The following is a 15,100-nucleotide window of genomic DNA, read 5'->3' on the forward strand; positions in this document are numbered from 1 at the left end:
TTTTTTTTTTAAGATTTTACTTATTTACTTGACAGACATCATAAGTAGGCAGAGAGGCAGGCAGAGAGAGAGGAGGAAGCAGGCTCCCCGCTGAGCAGAGAGCCTGATGCGGGGCTCGATCCCAGGACCCTGAGATCATGACCTGAGTCCAAGGCAGAGGCTTTATACCACTGAGCCACCCAGGTGCCCCCAGAAGACGATTTTTAAGGCTGATCCCATCTTTAACATTTGATGACTTGCCTTCCACTAAGAACCCCTTTTTATATTAACTACTCAGCATTTCCTCCCTACCTCACTGGTCACTCAGCTTCCAGCTCCGTATGGGTGCTGGACATGCTTGTTCCTTAGGCATGTGTTTGTAACTGTCTTGTCTACTATTGCATGTTAAGCTTCTGGAGTTTGCTAAATAGGTAGACTGTGCCCAAATATTTGAAAATGAATAGTGAGTTTGTGAAGAACTGACCCACACATTTCTGTTGTGTTCCTAATACTTCCATCTATGCTGAGATGCACAAATATTATTTTTGATATTGCCTCGAAAGAGGTATCGTGCATCATAGAAAATTGCATTTTCTAGAAATCTAAATCGAAGATACAGTGAGATATCACCTTACATCCTTAGGTGTAGCTATTATTAAAAACCAAAACCAAAACCAAAACAAAATAAATCCCAGAAAATAATTATTGGTGAGGATATGGAGAAATTGGAACACTTGTCCCTGTTGGTGGGAATGTAAGATGATGCAATTGCTATGGAAAATAGCATGGCAGTTCCTCTGAAAATTTAAAGTAGAATCAACAATTCCAGGTCTGAGTATTTTGAAAGCAGGGTCTCAAAGAGCTTTTGACACCCATGTTCCTAGCACTGCTAGTCACAATGGCCAAGAGCTAGAAGCCTCCCAGATGTCTACAGGTGGGTAGACAAAATGTGCTATATATATATATATATCATGGAATGTTATTCAGCCTTCAAAAGGAAGGAAATCCCGTCACATGCTAAAACATGAATGAAACTTGAGGACATTATGCTAAGTGATATAAACTAGTGACAAGAAGAGAGGCAGAGAGGCAGGCAGAGAGAGGAGGAAGCAGGCTCCCCGCCGTGCAGAGATGCGGGGCTTGTATGAGTCCACCTCTATGAGGTCCTCAGGGTAGACCTATTCATAGAGAAAGAAAAGTGGGCATTAGTAGGGACAAGGGGGAGGGAGAAAATGTAAGCAGTTTAATGAGGATAAAGTTTCAATTCTGAAAATGAAAAAGTCAGTGAAAAGTCAGTTGGATGACTTTCCAGATGGTGTATGTTTATTTAGTTACACATTGTGTCACAATACCATTCTACTAGTACAATAACGCTTGTTACAAACCATGCAACAAAGAATAGTAAAGTCCAAAGAAACGAACCAGAGTTTGAAGGCTGTCTCCCCCATGTGGGTCCTGCCCCAGCCCTGGATTGCGTGGACCCTGCTGTGGAGAACACTGTTTTGAGACCTAGGCTTTCAGCCCAGTGAAAACACTGCAAGTGCCTCCACCTGCTGACCTCCCCGGGCCTGTGCAAGCTTCTCTGGGAAGAGAGGATCCACAGGTCTTATGAGATTTCCAAATGGTTCTGTGAGCCATAAAGGCTTCGGTCTCAGTTCTCCAGAGAATGAGCAGAATTTCAGCATCCCTTAGGCAAGATAGAATTGAATTGAAATTAACATTAACCCTTAAAAAAAATCACATGAAATCAACCATTTAAAATGAACAATTCAATGGTGTTTACTGCATTCACTGTATTGTACAACGACCCCCTCTGTCTCCTGCCAAACATTTTCATCACCACACACCTTCTGTCGCCCAAAAGCCCCATAACAGATTAATCCCTTTCCGCACAGCCCCTGGCAGTCACCACGCTACTTTCTGTCTCTGGATTTACCTTTTCTGGATATTTCCTATCCGTGAGATCATACTACATGACTTTGAACTTGGCATCATTTGGAGGTCCACTGAATGCTCTCTACGACAATCACCACGACAATAATCAGAATGAAAAAACAGCAGCAAACATTCAAGTTCTTGCGCCTGGGATTCGGGGCTGTGTGGGGATAGAACACCTCGCTACGGGTACTGACTTGGATTCTGGTCTCCACATGGTGTTGGGTGTTTGCTCTCGGGCTCCAGTGGGTGGGGAGGATTGCAGCCTCCCTGGACCCAGGGTGCCAGGGTTGGGGTAAAGCCTTCCCTTTGTTTGCTATGGCGTTCCACTTCTCTACGTCCACTGTAGAGTTCCCCCTCTCTGTGTCGGTGGTGATGTTCCCCCTCACTGTGTCCGCGGGGATGTTCCTCTTCACTGCATCTGCAGTGATATTCCCCCTCACTGCGTCTGTGGTGATGTCCCTCTTCACTGTGTCCACCGTGAGGTTCCCCCTCACCGTGTCCACCGTGAGGTTCCCCCTCACCGTGTCCGCGGTGATGTTCCTCTTCACTGTGTCCGCGGTGATGTTCCTCTTCACTGTGTCCGCGGTGATGTTCCTCTTCACTGCATCTGCGGTGATATTCCCCCTCACTGCGTCCGTGGTGATGATCCCCCTCACTGTGTCCGCGGTGATGTTCCCCCTCACTGTGTCTGTGGTGATGTTCCTTTTCACTGTGTCCGCGGTGATGTTCCTCTTCACCGCATCTGCAGTGATATTCCCCCTCACTGCGTCTGTGGTGATGTTCCTCTTCACTGTGTCCGCGGTGATATTCCCCCTCACTGCATCCGTGGTGATGTTCCTCTTCATTGTGTCCACCGTGATGTTCCCCCTCACTGTGTCGGCGGTGATGTTCCCCTTCACTCTGTCCACGGTGATGTTCCCCTTCACTGTGTCCACTGTAGTGCCACTTCTACTGGGAAATGGCATGGGAATGGTGGTCCCAAGAGCAGGTGAGCTTATGGCAGGAAGTGATGGGGACACTGGTGACTGCACGGCCTCACTGAAGCCACTCTGGGCACAGAAGCCCTGCAGACATGCCTCACAGTTGTTACTGTCATGCGGCCCTTCAAGAGTGATTTCCCTAATGGTAGGGATCTCCTCCATCGACTTAAATCCTTCTCTGTAGCATTTCTTCAGAATTCGGAATACCAGGTTGTTCAAGATCCTGGAGATGTTCTCTTTTGTGAACTCGGGAACCTCAAATGGAGACTGATGGCACTTCTGACATCTCTGGGCAAAGACCCTCATCTTCACGTTGCCCCTGGGTTTCCCCCTAGTCTTGTGCATGTGGAAAACAACCTGAACTTGAGAAGAGGCCCAGCTGCGAGAGCACAAGGAGCACTGGAACCTGTAAGGACAGGAGACAAGACCCTCAGCTTGGCCCAGGATGGCTGAGCTGTGGGCTGGGCCAGAGGGAGAAAGGGGCACCCAACAACAGAAACATGACTCGACTGGGGTCGAGGTTGGTGGGGAAGATGTTAGCGAGCCCCTCATTCCTATCTTCACTGTGCCACCAACATGCCCTGGGATCCACAGGTGTCTGTCATGAAAATAGCAGACCACAAGCTCTTGGTGCTGGAAGGGACCTTCTAAATCTGACATGATGGGGCTAGAGATGAGGTGCATGCTGGAACCCATCATGTGCAGAGACTTGGTGGGTGTAAGAAGCAGGACCAGACCTCTGGGCTCCTGAACCCAAACCAAGGCTTCTTCAAATGTGGACTGAAGTGGGTCAGAGGCTATGGGTGCAACAGTAGCTATTAAACTAGCCCCCACTAGCTCTGAACTGAAATCCACAGATGGCACAAGTGGGTGCTGGTAGGTGCTACTGTCTGAAAGTTGGTGTCTCCCCACAAATTCACAGGTCGGAACCCGAAGCCCCAAAGGTGATGATGTTAGAAGGCCTTTGGGAGGTGATTAGGTCATGAGGGTAGAGCCCATGTGGATGTGATTAGTGCCCGTATCACACAGATCCCATAGAGCTACCCAGTTCCTGCCAGCATGTGAGGATACAGAAGTCCGTCCACAAACCGGAAGAGGACTCTCACCAGACCAGATGGCACCCTGATCTTGGACTTCCAGCCTCTAGAACAGTGAGCAATACATTTCTGTTGTGTCTGTTGTGTTTAGTCTAGTGTTTATATTATTTTAATTTACTTTACTTTATATTTTATTACGCGCCCCCCTCCCCCCCCAAACAGACTAAGACAGTAAGTCGTAGACCTACAGATCAAGGAGGGTCTACTGTCTGGAGGAAAAGCATTGCTTTGCCCTGTTGCCCAGGGGTGCCCAATCCGTCAGTATGATGGGGAGATCACAGTGTCCAGCTCTCTCTCTTCTTGCTCCCCCTCCTACCCAGTTCATTGCTCAAGGTAGCCTGGAAAACCTCATATTCTGTGTGCACCTGGCCTCACACCTTCCCTTCTATGCAGGGAAGAGGGCGATTTCCTGAGCTCAGATATTTGGACAAATACAGGATAGATGGAGAGAGGGGAGAAGAAGGCCCACAAGGACACGGCTGCACCGAGGACAGGAATCACGGGAGAGGCAGAAATTGCAGAATGGCAAGGACAATTCCTGCTCACTAAATTATCCACGCACTCCCGTTCGCTTCCCAATCCCCTCACAGTGAGGGTGGGCAATATGACTGGTTGCCTGATGGGATGCGGGCCATGACATATGCTACTTCCAAATCTGGCACGGAAGCTCTTGGAAAACCCTCCAACTCCTCTTCCTCTGCCTCAACAACCTGGGGACAGTGTGTTGGGTCAAAAACACTGATATTTCAAGGTCTCTCTGCTCTAGCAGCCAAGCCTCACCTATCATGGGAGAGTGAATTGGAGGGAGCTGGGAAGAATGAGCCAGTCAAGATTTCCTTCTTGTGGCTTGATTCCAGCCACACCTCACAGGGTGAGCGTGGCCATGAAATGAAGGGAAGAGGACGAGAGGCTCTGACCACCATGAGAGAGATGACATTGTTGGGGTTGTTCAGAGTTGGTTGTGCACAGGGGGCCTCTGCTCTCCTGAGCTGCTGTCCCCAACCCTTTGTCTCTGGGTCGTACTGCCCTGTTCATGTACCAGCTCAGAGTTCAAAGTTCTCCCAAAAAAGCAGGGTGGGGGGTGAGGGCGGGGCTGAGATTTTGCTTGGATGTTCCTGGTGCCAGCTCCTGGCCTGGGAAAGCCGTGGGCCACAAGGAGAGGAGAGCTCTGCTTCCTCTGCCCAGACCTTTCCCCAGAGAGGAGGGCAATGGGCAGACACCAAGTCTCAGGCTCCTACCCTCTTTGCATGGGCAGCCCCACCCCCTGACCCTTGGAACTCTGCTTCCTCACCTGGGGAAAACAGGGTAAGGCTTTGAATGAGTTCCAAGCATCTTGGATTATTTTTTTATTTGTTTGCTTGTTTTAGGATTTTATTTATTCATTTCAGAGAGACAGAGAGAGAGAGTGCACAAGCCAAGGGAGAAGCAGGTTCCCACTGAGCAGGGAGCCTGATGCAGGGCTGGATCCCAGGACTCTGGGATCAGGACCTGAGGCGAAGGCAGATGCCTAACTAATGGCTGAGCCACCCAGGCGCCCCCAAGAGTCTTGGTTTAAAAGGATCCATCAGCCCAGAGAAGAGGGGGCTAGGTTTCTGCATATTGCTCAGCTACGCTAACCTCTGCCTTCTCCTGGAAGGGCCTCCTCAGCCTGCAGGGCCTCTCCCTCCTGCGCTCCATAGCCCCAGGTCCCCAGGAGACAGGGAGCACAGGTAGGGAACTTTGCTCACCCAGCTGTCCTGCAGCTCCTCCCTGCCCCCCAATGCAGCCAACACTGGTGCCCAGTCCTGCTGCTGTTTGGGATTCGCTGAAATAAAGCTAAAACTTCTGGATGATCGGCACCGTATTTCCTGTAGTCTTCAATGTGCAAGCACGGGATAGAACAAGAAAAGGAGCAAGGATACACGGTAATGAAAAAATAAGAATTTTCTGGAATATGTACCATCCAATTCCCCACTCACCTGGCAAAGGCCCACTGCTGGTACTGTGACCACCCCGGCTCCAGGCTGTTGGGAAGAAGGTCTTTGTCTTCTGTCAGGGTCCATTTGTGCCTTGGCTTCACTTCCTGGATTAATTCCTGGAACACTTGCTTCCATAGCTCCATGTCCTGATTCATGGTACGCTGTGTGGACAGCTGCGTACCTCAGGATCTCGGGGAGGCTCTGACACGTCTGCAGCAGGACACGAGGTTTTCTACTTTAAAGGGCTGGGACCCGCCTTTGTGTACATGACCTGGGCCAGTGGACCAGGTCTTTGCCTCAAAGACGAAGGTCAGTTGAATCTGGCTTTCAGTTCAGCGGACTAGCGAGCGCTAGCCTCCTCCACGGGAAATTTCCAAAGACACGGAATGCATGGTTTCATTCAATAAAATATGACCAAGGGAAAGCTCCGGACTCTGGATTGGATCAGCAGATAACTTGTCTGTAACCCGGAATACATTCTTTACCTCAGAAGCCTCTGGAAATGATGGAGAGATGCAACTGCCCCTCAGAACAATGTATTACTTCAACTATAACCCCCGGAGGATTTTACTAGTTACCAAGCACATTTAGATACGGCCTTAAGAAAAACACATACTGGCAACAGGTATTTGGGGGAAAGGACGATCTAGGACCATGACGTTGGGCAGCTGGGGATGCCCAGCTCGCTCAGGGCAGAATGCCGCCTGCTGCCTGGAAGCCGAGCAGCTGCGAACCGCCCGGCCCGCTCAGGGCAGAACGGAACACCGCCTGCTTCCCTTTATTGTTGTCGCTCCTTCCTCCTCCCCAAAGCGCCTGTTGTTAGTTAGATGAGTCCTTTGAATGTGCTTGGTTAACTATAAACTTTACCCGCCTTCTTGTTTGTCCACAAGACAGGTGACTGATGTTTGACCTTCCTCGGCTCTTCTGTGGGTTATTGTTTCTATCTAATAAAAGTGAGACTGAGGAGTTGCTTGGGGCTTCGGTCTTGTCAACGGTTGTGGCCTGCTCTCTCTCTTGCAGCTGACTTGTTTGTGCCTAATTCTTCTTCCGTTCGCCAACTGGAAGCGTCAGAAAGAGGTTGCAGGAGCTCTTTCTGTTTTAACACTTGGAAGTCCTTAGCCACTGGGCTCCCAGTGCCCGAGCCTGGGAAGGGGAGATGCAGAGAAGGGTGTGGCCACGGTGGGCCCGCACTGCTCCCCAAGTCCCTGTTCTGGGCTCTCTGCTTCCTGTTTCTGCTGGTCTCTGTACAACTGGATCTCACAGCTCCCAAGCTGTCCCGGCTTCTAACCCAGAGGCCATTCTCCTCCCAGCAGGGTTAGGGACACTTGCTATCGCTCTTTCTGAACACGGGCTGGGCCCTGGCTCTGCCGCTGGGAAGGGGCCGCGTCGGAAAACTTGGGACAAGCGCAGAGGAGCTTGGACAAGACAAACAAGCCTTCTCGTTTCAGTTCCTGTGCGGAAAACAAGTGTCTTCTTCATGACCTATTTGTGCCACGTTTGTCAGGTTTTCGTGGTTTTTGTTGGTGATCTCTTTGTTTCAAGTGGCCCCAAAGCCTAGTGTTCGGTCTAGTGTGCCTAATGGTGAGGAGAGTGGGATGTACCTTCTGGAGAGAGCGTGCGCTCGGTAAGCTTTATTCAGGCATGAGTTCTAGTGTTGCTCCCTGCAAGTTCATACACGAACATTCCTTACTACATAAGGTGTCTTTAAACAGAAATGATGTAAGGTCATGGATTGCTCAGCGGCCCAAAATGTTGTTGCTAGAGGCTGGCAGGAACTAAGTCTGCATTTCCCTGGGGAGTCACGGTTCAGTGTTTGTTATTTTAGTGTTCTTGGCAATTTTATGGGATTTACCCCCCCCCCCCCCAAAAAAAAGAGCTGGGGGGCTGCGTTTTTCTTTGTCTACTCAGTGGTTTGTCTTTCTTCCCCATTCTTCCATGGGGAGAGCTGGCTTGGTGAAACTAAACCACTTTTGAGCCCTGCCCTCACCCATTATCCAGTTTTTGTCCAGAAAGTTGCTAATGACTAGTGCCGTTAGCTCTAGTCTAAGACCCTTCCAAATCTGCAGGCCATCTGTTAGCCCTGTCTTGTCTGTGGCCCAGAGATCGGAGTGTCATTCTCTTCCCAGCCAGGCTTCTGCACTGGTGGTTACAACTGATCGAATGCACCGGGAACTGTAAATCCAGCCATTTCAGAGTGTAATTTCTTTTTTCTCTAATGTACCCCGTTGCCTGGACCCTGGGGAGTGGTGGATAGATTCTAGGAAAGCAAGTCCACTCCATCTTCAGCTCAGTGCTTTCCGAGTCCTGTGCCAAAAGCAGTCTGGCTCCTTCTGGAAATCCCTTATCATCCCTTTCCCCTGAGGTGCTCGTAGGTCTCTCCCAGCAGCAAGACCTAGTCTAGAGAATGAAGCTGATCTAGAGAACGAAGAGGTCCCTGGGCTCAGTCCTGTGATGCTCCACCCTGTAGAGATTGGGAAGAGGAGGGTGATCCAAGAAATGAGATGTCAAGTTTCTGCAGTTTCTTCATCAGTCCCACAGGAAATCATCTGTGTGACATCACAAGGTGCTGACAGACCCCCTATTAGTCTCTGTTTTTGTGTTCCAGACACTAGGGTTATGGTGGCCAATAAAACAAAGGCTACCCTCACAGAGCTTGTGTTTTATTCCAATGGGGAGAAAGACAATGACCCAGTAAACAAGCAAATGTTCAATGTCATGTCAGGTAGCCATGAGCGCTATGGAGGAAAACAGCATGGCGAGGGTCTGGAAGGAGGAATGGCATGGGTGCACCGGCAGGGTGGCAGTAGGGACAGCGGCTCTAAGTGGGCGGTTATGGAAGGCTGCCCTGTGAGATGACATGTGAACCAAGACCTGTCTGAAGTGAAGGACTGGGCCAAGCATGTACATGGGGGGAGGAATAGTCAGATCAGAGAGGACAGCCTGTGTGAAAGCCCAGAGGTGGAAGTGGGCCTGGTGTGTCCGTGGAGGAAGAGGGAAACCAGGGTGGCCAGAATTTAGTAAGCAGAAAAGGAGTACATGAGGTTGGAGATGCAGCTGAGGGCTGCAGGGCCTTGTAGGATTTTATTCCAAGTGTGAAGGGAAACCAGTGAAGAGTTTGGGTACGAGAGTGAGAGGTCTGATTTTACATTGTGATCTCGGCTGTCTGATCTGTCCACTCAAGCTCTCTGTTGTCTCGGCCTTGAGGTAGGAAAGGAATGGTTGTGCTTAGTGGGTCAAGGACGATGCAGGGAAATCACCTAGAGTCTTAGCTTTAAGAGCATTTAGGTCAAAATAAGACTCTTCTCTTTCAAATTTGACTACACTTGAACCTCTGAGATCTTATTCCCCAAGGAAATTGCTAAGTCAAGTTTAATTAAAATGACTTCCACTATTTTTCTTTGATTTTGCACTGTCCTTGTGGGGACTGCAAGAGCAAAAACCAAAGCAGACCAGACCAAAACTCCATAAACCAATTTAGTTCCTCCAGAGACTGGTAAAACCCCCATCAATCTCCTCATCACCAACTCCTTAAGGACAGCCTATACCACCCTTGGGACTTGGGCAAATTCTGTTTGAACCATTGGTTTTATTATTCAACAGAGAATTCTTTATTTCAACCCAGCAGGTGACTTGCCCTCTATATGACACGTTTCCATTACTGGCTATCTGTTCACTGACGGAACTTCACCCCGGAGTTCACGTTCATTGCCTGGCCCAGGGCTTATGTAATGAACAGTCCAGAATCAGCGTGAGACCTTGTGACTTTAGAAGCCTGGGCCGGGCTCTAAAGATTTAGAAGTCTCTTCCGGGGCGCAGCACGTGGGGCAGCTCAGGTGGAGGCCCTTAACTTCTGGATGGGAAGGTGTACAAGCTGGCTGGGTGCCCAGAGGTGCTTGAGGCCACGAGGATGGAGACCCCCCCCACCCCCAGGGTGGGCAGTGATCCTCACTGCGCAGACTCTGTCCTCTCGTGCCGCATCTTTTGAGTTCCAATTTTTTTTTTTTTTAAGATTTTATTTATTTATCAGAGAGAGAGAGGGGGAGAGAGCAAGCACTGGCAGACAGAATGGCAGGCAGAGGCAGAGGGAGAAGCAGGCTCCCCACCGAGCAAGGAGGCCGATGTGGGACTCGATCCCAGGACGCTGGGATCATGACCTGAGCCGAAGGCAGCTGCTTAACCAACTGAGCCACCCAGGCGTCCCCCAAATTTGTTTTTAAAAACAAATTTGTTGCTAATGATGAAAAAAGGGTTAAATATAGTTATTTTTTTAAAAAATATACATTGCTAGTAAACCGTCTTACATTGGTGCCCTGCCGCACCTCCCCCCAGGCATCCACAAAGGGGTGTTATAGGAAGGCTGGTGCACAGAGGGCGCCCTAAGTGGAGTACGGAGCCGCAAGGTATCCGGGTAGCTGGCTTCTGGCCTCGGCAATCCCAAGTGGGGTTGCCCCATGATATAGTTTCACTTGGATTTGCATTAAAATCCGATTCCAGTTAAATTCCAATTTCAGTAACAACGAATAATAAATATAATTAGAGAATTTTACAATACAATTAGTATCTTATACTAGGAGTCGATTCATGCTCATCTGAAACTCTAATTTAAATCGGGGTTCCTGGTGCTGGCTCTGGGCTGCTAAATGGGACTGCTTTCGTGGGGGACGGCAGGTGCGGTTCACGTCCCTCATTGTCACTTGGAAGAGAGCTCCGCCAGCCCTCGGAGGTGGGCGGGACGCCACAAGTCTCGCGAGAACCAGAGCCGGCTAGGGGCGGGCCCGAAGTGTGTTTGGGCGCGGATGGGCGGGGCCGGAAGTGTGCTAGGGCGCGGGCTGGGCGGGGCCGAGGGGCAGAGAGGCAGAAGTGGTAGCTTCTCGGGGGAGTGTTGCTCCGCTGCCAGGCCAAGGTCCCTCATTTCGGACCAAGTTAGAGGAGTAAGAGTAGCAGGACCCTTCCATTGATCTGAAGTACACGCTGTTGAGATTAGATCCAGGAGCTATGTAAAGGAACAAAACCCTCCCGCGTGATAGTGCAAGTTATTCAAGTTTGGGCTTGTGTCCTCTCTCCCCCCAGTATATAGTTCTAGCTTCATGGCGAAGGGAAAAAGAGAAGGCAGCGATGGGTGATCGGCAGTCCCACTTGTTACAGGCTGAAGTGAGTGACGCCCAGAATTTAGATCCCTCCTTGATAGTAATTCCAGTCTCACCCCAAAAGGAGCATCTCCAGTTCCAGTAAATTGTCTTGAAGTAAAACAAACAAACCAAAAATTTTTTCACAATTTTTAAAAATGAAAATGAGAACTATTAAGGCTAAATAAAGGGGATTTAACCATGTTCTTGGCTGATTGGGAAAGGAATAAAACACTGCAGAGAGAGCGAAAGGTATTTTACAGTGTTTGGTTAGGTAGGGAACCAGCGAAGTGGGAGAGGAGCCAACAGGTCACCGCCACACTCCCCAGTCCACTGTTACTGGTCCCGGGAAGTCAGTCCACTTTAATCTCGGATATATTTCGTTTATCCTATTCTAAATCTTTTTTGAAATTGCAGTCACTGTTGTTGTCCTAAATACTGCTAAAAGGTACCCCTTGTTCAGACCATATTTTAAGAAAAATATTTTATGCCATTCATATCTATCCTGGCTTCTAGGATTTTTTTGGGAAAAAAATCTGTTGTGCAATATACAGACAGAAGAATAAGACATATATACCAGGGTAGTGAGTAATTATAAAGCAAATATTTGTGTAAATACCTCCAAGTTCAAAAAATAGAATATTGCTATTGTGAAAATGAATAAAGGAAATCTTACTCAAAATTGAGTTAGTAGTGGGGGTGGGGAGGGGCACCTGGCTCAGTTTGGTAGATGGGGGACTCTTGATCTTAGGGTCATGAGCTCGAGACCCACATTTACTTAAAAAAAAAAAAAAAAAAAAATTGAGTCCAGAAGCCATGAAGGGAAAGCGCTCATGCACGACCACTCACAGCCTACATAGTCCTGCACGAAGAAAGAATAGAAGAAGGGGTATTTCCTGATCCCTCAGAAAGAGCGAGCTGTGCTTGCCTGCAGCCAATGAGAGGCTACCACCTCTTCCAACTCTCCTTTTCCTCCAATGACCTTCTGTTCAAACCAATCCCTCCCCAAATCCTTCTTTCTTCCTATAAATGGATATTCTCCTCCCTTGTTCTCTGGACTTGTCTATTGGTCACTATAGTTTGCACGTCCTGAGTTTCGATTCTTTGCTATTCCTGAATAAACTCATCAGGTAACCTTCATTGTTAAATTTTGAAGGTCGACACCATCATTCTAAGAGCCACCTGGGGCTCTCTAGAAGTGACCACTCTCCTTTAACTTTGGTGTAATAATTACCACGTGTGTGTGCAGCTCTATTTTAAAAAATTTTGTCTTTTAAAAATGTCACATAAACAGAATCAAACTAGATGTATTTTTTGTTTTGCTTCTTTTAGTTAAACGAGGCCATTACATGGAGATGGCTCTAAAGCTTTGGTAGCTTATGTAACCAAACTGAAACCTAGGTCAGAATCAATGCATCAGAACCGGAGAAAATGAAACTTAAGGACAGCCAATCATAGCCAACCAGACTTTCCCAATAAGGCTATTGTGTAAGCTATAGCCAATGAAATAATTTCCTTGCTTGGCTTGTGAATCTTCTCTAGGAAAAAATGTTCCCTAACTCCTGTGGGTGGAGCACACCTAGCTGCTACTTTTGGTCTGGAGCTGCCTGTTTCCAATTGGTGTATGCTGAAGTTAATTCTTGAAAAATGTTACTGTGTCTCAGTTTATGTTTTAATGCTTCTTTTACCCAATAGTATATAAGTTTCACCCATGCTGTTTCACATTTATTGATTCTTAATCCCCTATATTCCAGTGAATGAAAACTACAATGTTTTTATCCACACTGCTGTTGTTGCCTGTGTGAGTTGTTTCCAGTTTTTGCTTATAATAATGAAACTATCCATATATTTAGCCACATTTTTTTTTGTGCCTTTGTATGCCTTTTTGTTGGGTATATAACTAAGAATGGAAATGTGTGGTCAGTATGCATATGTTAACCCTCAGTAGATTCCCCAGTTTGGGAGAGTTTATGAGTATTTCAGTTACTCCATTACTCATCAATACTTGATATTGTCATAATTTTACAATTTAAATTTTCTAGTGACCATGTAAAAATATTTCCCAATGACTTAAATTTATGTTTTCCTGATTATTGTTGAAATAAGAGTATTTCTTCAAAATGTTGATCAACAATTTGATATTCTCATTTCTGAAGTACTTGGTCATGTCTTTTCCTCATTTTAAAATCTGAGTTGTTTATCTTTTTATATTGGTTTGTTGGAATTTTAAAAATATATTTTCTGTATTGATTCTTTTTCAGTTACATGTGGGACGATTGTATGTTTCATCCTTCTACTTTGGAGAAATTTACAATGATAAATTTAAATAAAATAAATACATATTACCTAAAATAAATAAAATAATAGAAATAGAGGAAATGAATAGCTTGTTAAAATTATGAAACACTATAACATCTTAAAATATCTGTAATTATTAAAGAAAACTACAAAAACTGGATCTAAGTTGTGATCTAGTTTTGTTTTCTAGGTGAGTGCTATAAAACATTCAAGGAAAAGATAATTCTAACCTTACACAATATTTTTATATGTATAGAAAAAGAAGTCATACTTGATAACTCATTTTATTAGCACATTATAACCTTGATTTAAAAAAACAATCAAGAAGACAAATTATAAGCCAATGCCATCTAAGAACTTAATATATATATTAAAAAAAAAAACCACACAAAATAACAAAAAACCCAGCAAAGGCAATCTAGCAATGTATTTTAAAATGTATCTCGACCAAGTTGAATTTATGGTAGGAACGCAAGAATGCCTTAATAGAAAGTTTTTATTGTAGCTCACTATATTAACATATAAGCTTCAAAATATACTTAAAAAAACAAACAAACAAACACAAATGGGGCACCTGGGTGACTTATTCGGTTAAGCATCTGCCTTCAGGGATGCCTGAGTGGCTCAGTGGGTTAAAGCCTCTGCCTTCAGCTCAGGTCATGATTCCAGGGTCCTGTGATCGAGCCCCCCATCAGGCTCTCTGCTCAACAGGGAGCCTGCTTCCCCCCTCTCTCTTTCTTGGCCTGTATCTCTGCCTACTTGTGATCTCAATCTGTCAAATAAATAAATAATATCTTAAAAAAAAAAAAAGCATCTGCCTTCAGCTCAGGTCATGATCCTGGATTCCTGGGATAGAGCCCCAGGTTAGCCTCTCTGCTCAACCAGGAGCCTGCTTCTCCTATCCCTCCGCTGCCCGCTCTCCCCACTTGTACTCTCTTACTCTCTCTCTCTCAAATAAATCAACAAAATCTTTTTTTAAAGATTTTGTTGATTTATTTGAGAGAGAGAGAGAGAGAGAGATCACAAATAGGCAGAGAGGCAGGCAGTGCGGGGGTGTGGGGTGTGGGAAGGGGGAAGCAGGCTCCCCACTGAGCAAAGCACCCCTTGCAGGGGCTGGATCCCAGGACCCTGAGATCATGACCTGAGCCAAAGGTAGAGGCTTAACCCACTGAGCCACCCAGGTGCCCCAAATAAATAAAATCCTTAAAAAATTAAATCTAAAAACCCAGTAAAAAACAGTGTTTGGCAAAATCCAACATCCATGTAAGACAAAAAGAAAAAAAATCTTAGCAAACTAGGACTAGAAAGGAATTCCTTTGTTTGATGGAGTATTTTATTAGACAGCAAAATCATTCCACAAGGTGAAACAATAGACGTTTACCCTTAAAAATTCAGAAATGAGACAAGTACACCACCATCATTTAACATGGGGACCTCTATTCAGTGTTGTAATACAACATTGTAATGCAGCCCAATAAGTTGTTAACAAAATGGTTACAAGGATTGGGAAGGGAGAGAGAAAAACTGCAATTATTCACAGACAGTATGACTGTTTACATAAGTAGGGAAAAAAATCCTTAAGGAATCTATAGATAAATGATGAGAATTATTAAGAGTTCAACAGGTTTCTACATATAGGATGCATAGACCAAAATCACATGCATTTCTATGCACTAACAACAAACCATTAGAAAACAAAAAAACAAATTTTTAAGTGACATTTT

The 15,100-nt window shown here is 46.4% G+C and overlaps 1 protein-coding gene across 1 annotated transcript; it reads right to left on the bottom strand.

The window, feature by feature from the left end:
* Positions 1-1,280: 1,280 nt before the first annotated feature.
* On the bottom strand, positions 1,281-6,710 carry RTP3 (receptor transporter protein 3). Its single transcript, XM_082698307.1, has 2 exons — positions 5,953-6,710; positions 1,281-3,303 (listed from the first exon to the last, which is right to left on the bottom strand). Exons 1-2 carry the CDS (start codon positions 6,105-6,107, stop codon positions 1,971-1,973), a joined length of 1,488 nt encoding a protein of 495 aa, XP_082554433.1. The 5' UTR covers positions 6,108-6,710; the 3' UTR covers positions 1,281-1,970.
* Between the last annotated feature and the right edge of the window lie 8,390 nt (positions 6,711-15,100).

The sequence above is a fragment of the Mustela nivalis genome, assembly GCF_964662115.1.
Source record: "Mustela nivalis genome assembly, chromosome: 1".
NCBI classification, from domain to species: Eukaryota; Metazoa; Chordata; class Mammalia; order Carnivora; family Mustelidae; genus Mustela; species Mustela nivalis.

Excerpts from the sequence above, each read along its gene's own strand:
- RTP3 (XM_082698307.1), bottom strand. The coding sequence starts at position 6,107 with ATGAATCAGGACATGGAGCTATGGAAGCAAGTGTTCCAGGAATTAATC. Across the intron at positions 3,304-5,952 it reads CAGCAGTGGGCCTTTGCCAG|GTTCCAGTGCTCCTTGTGCT; the intron begins GTGAGTGGGGAA and ends CTGTCCTTACAG.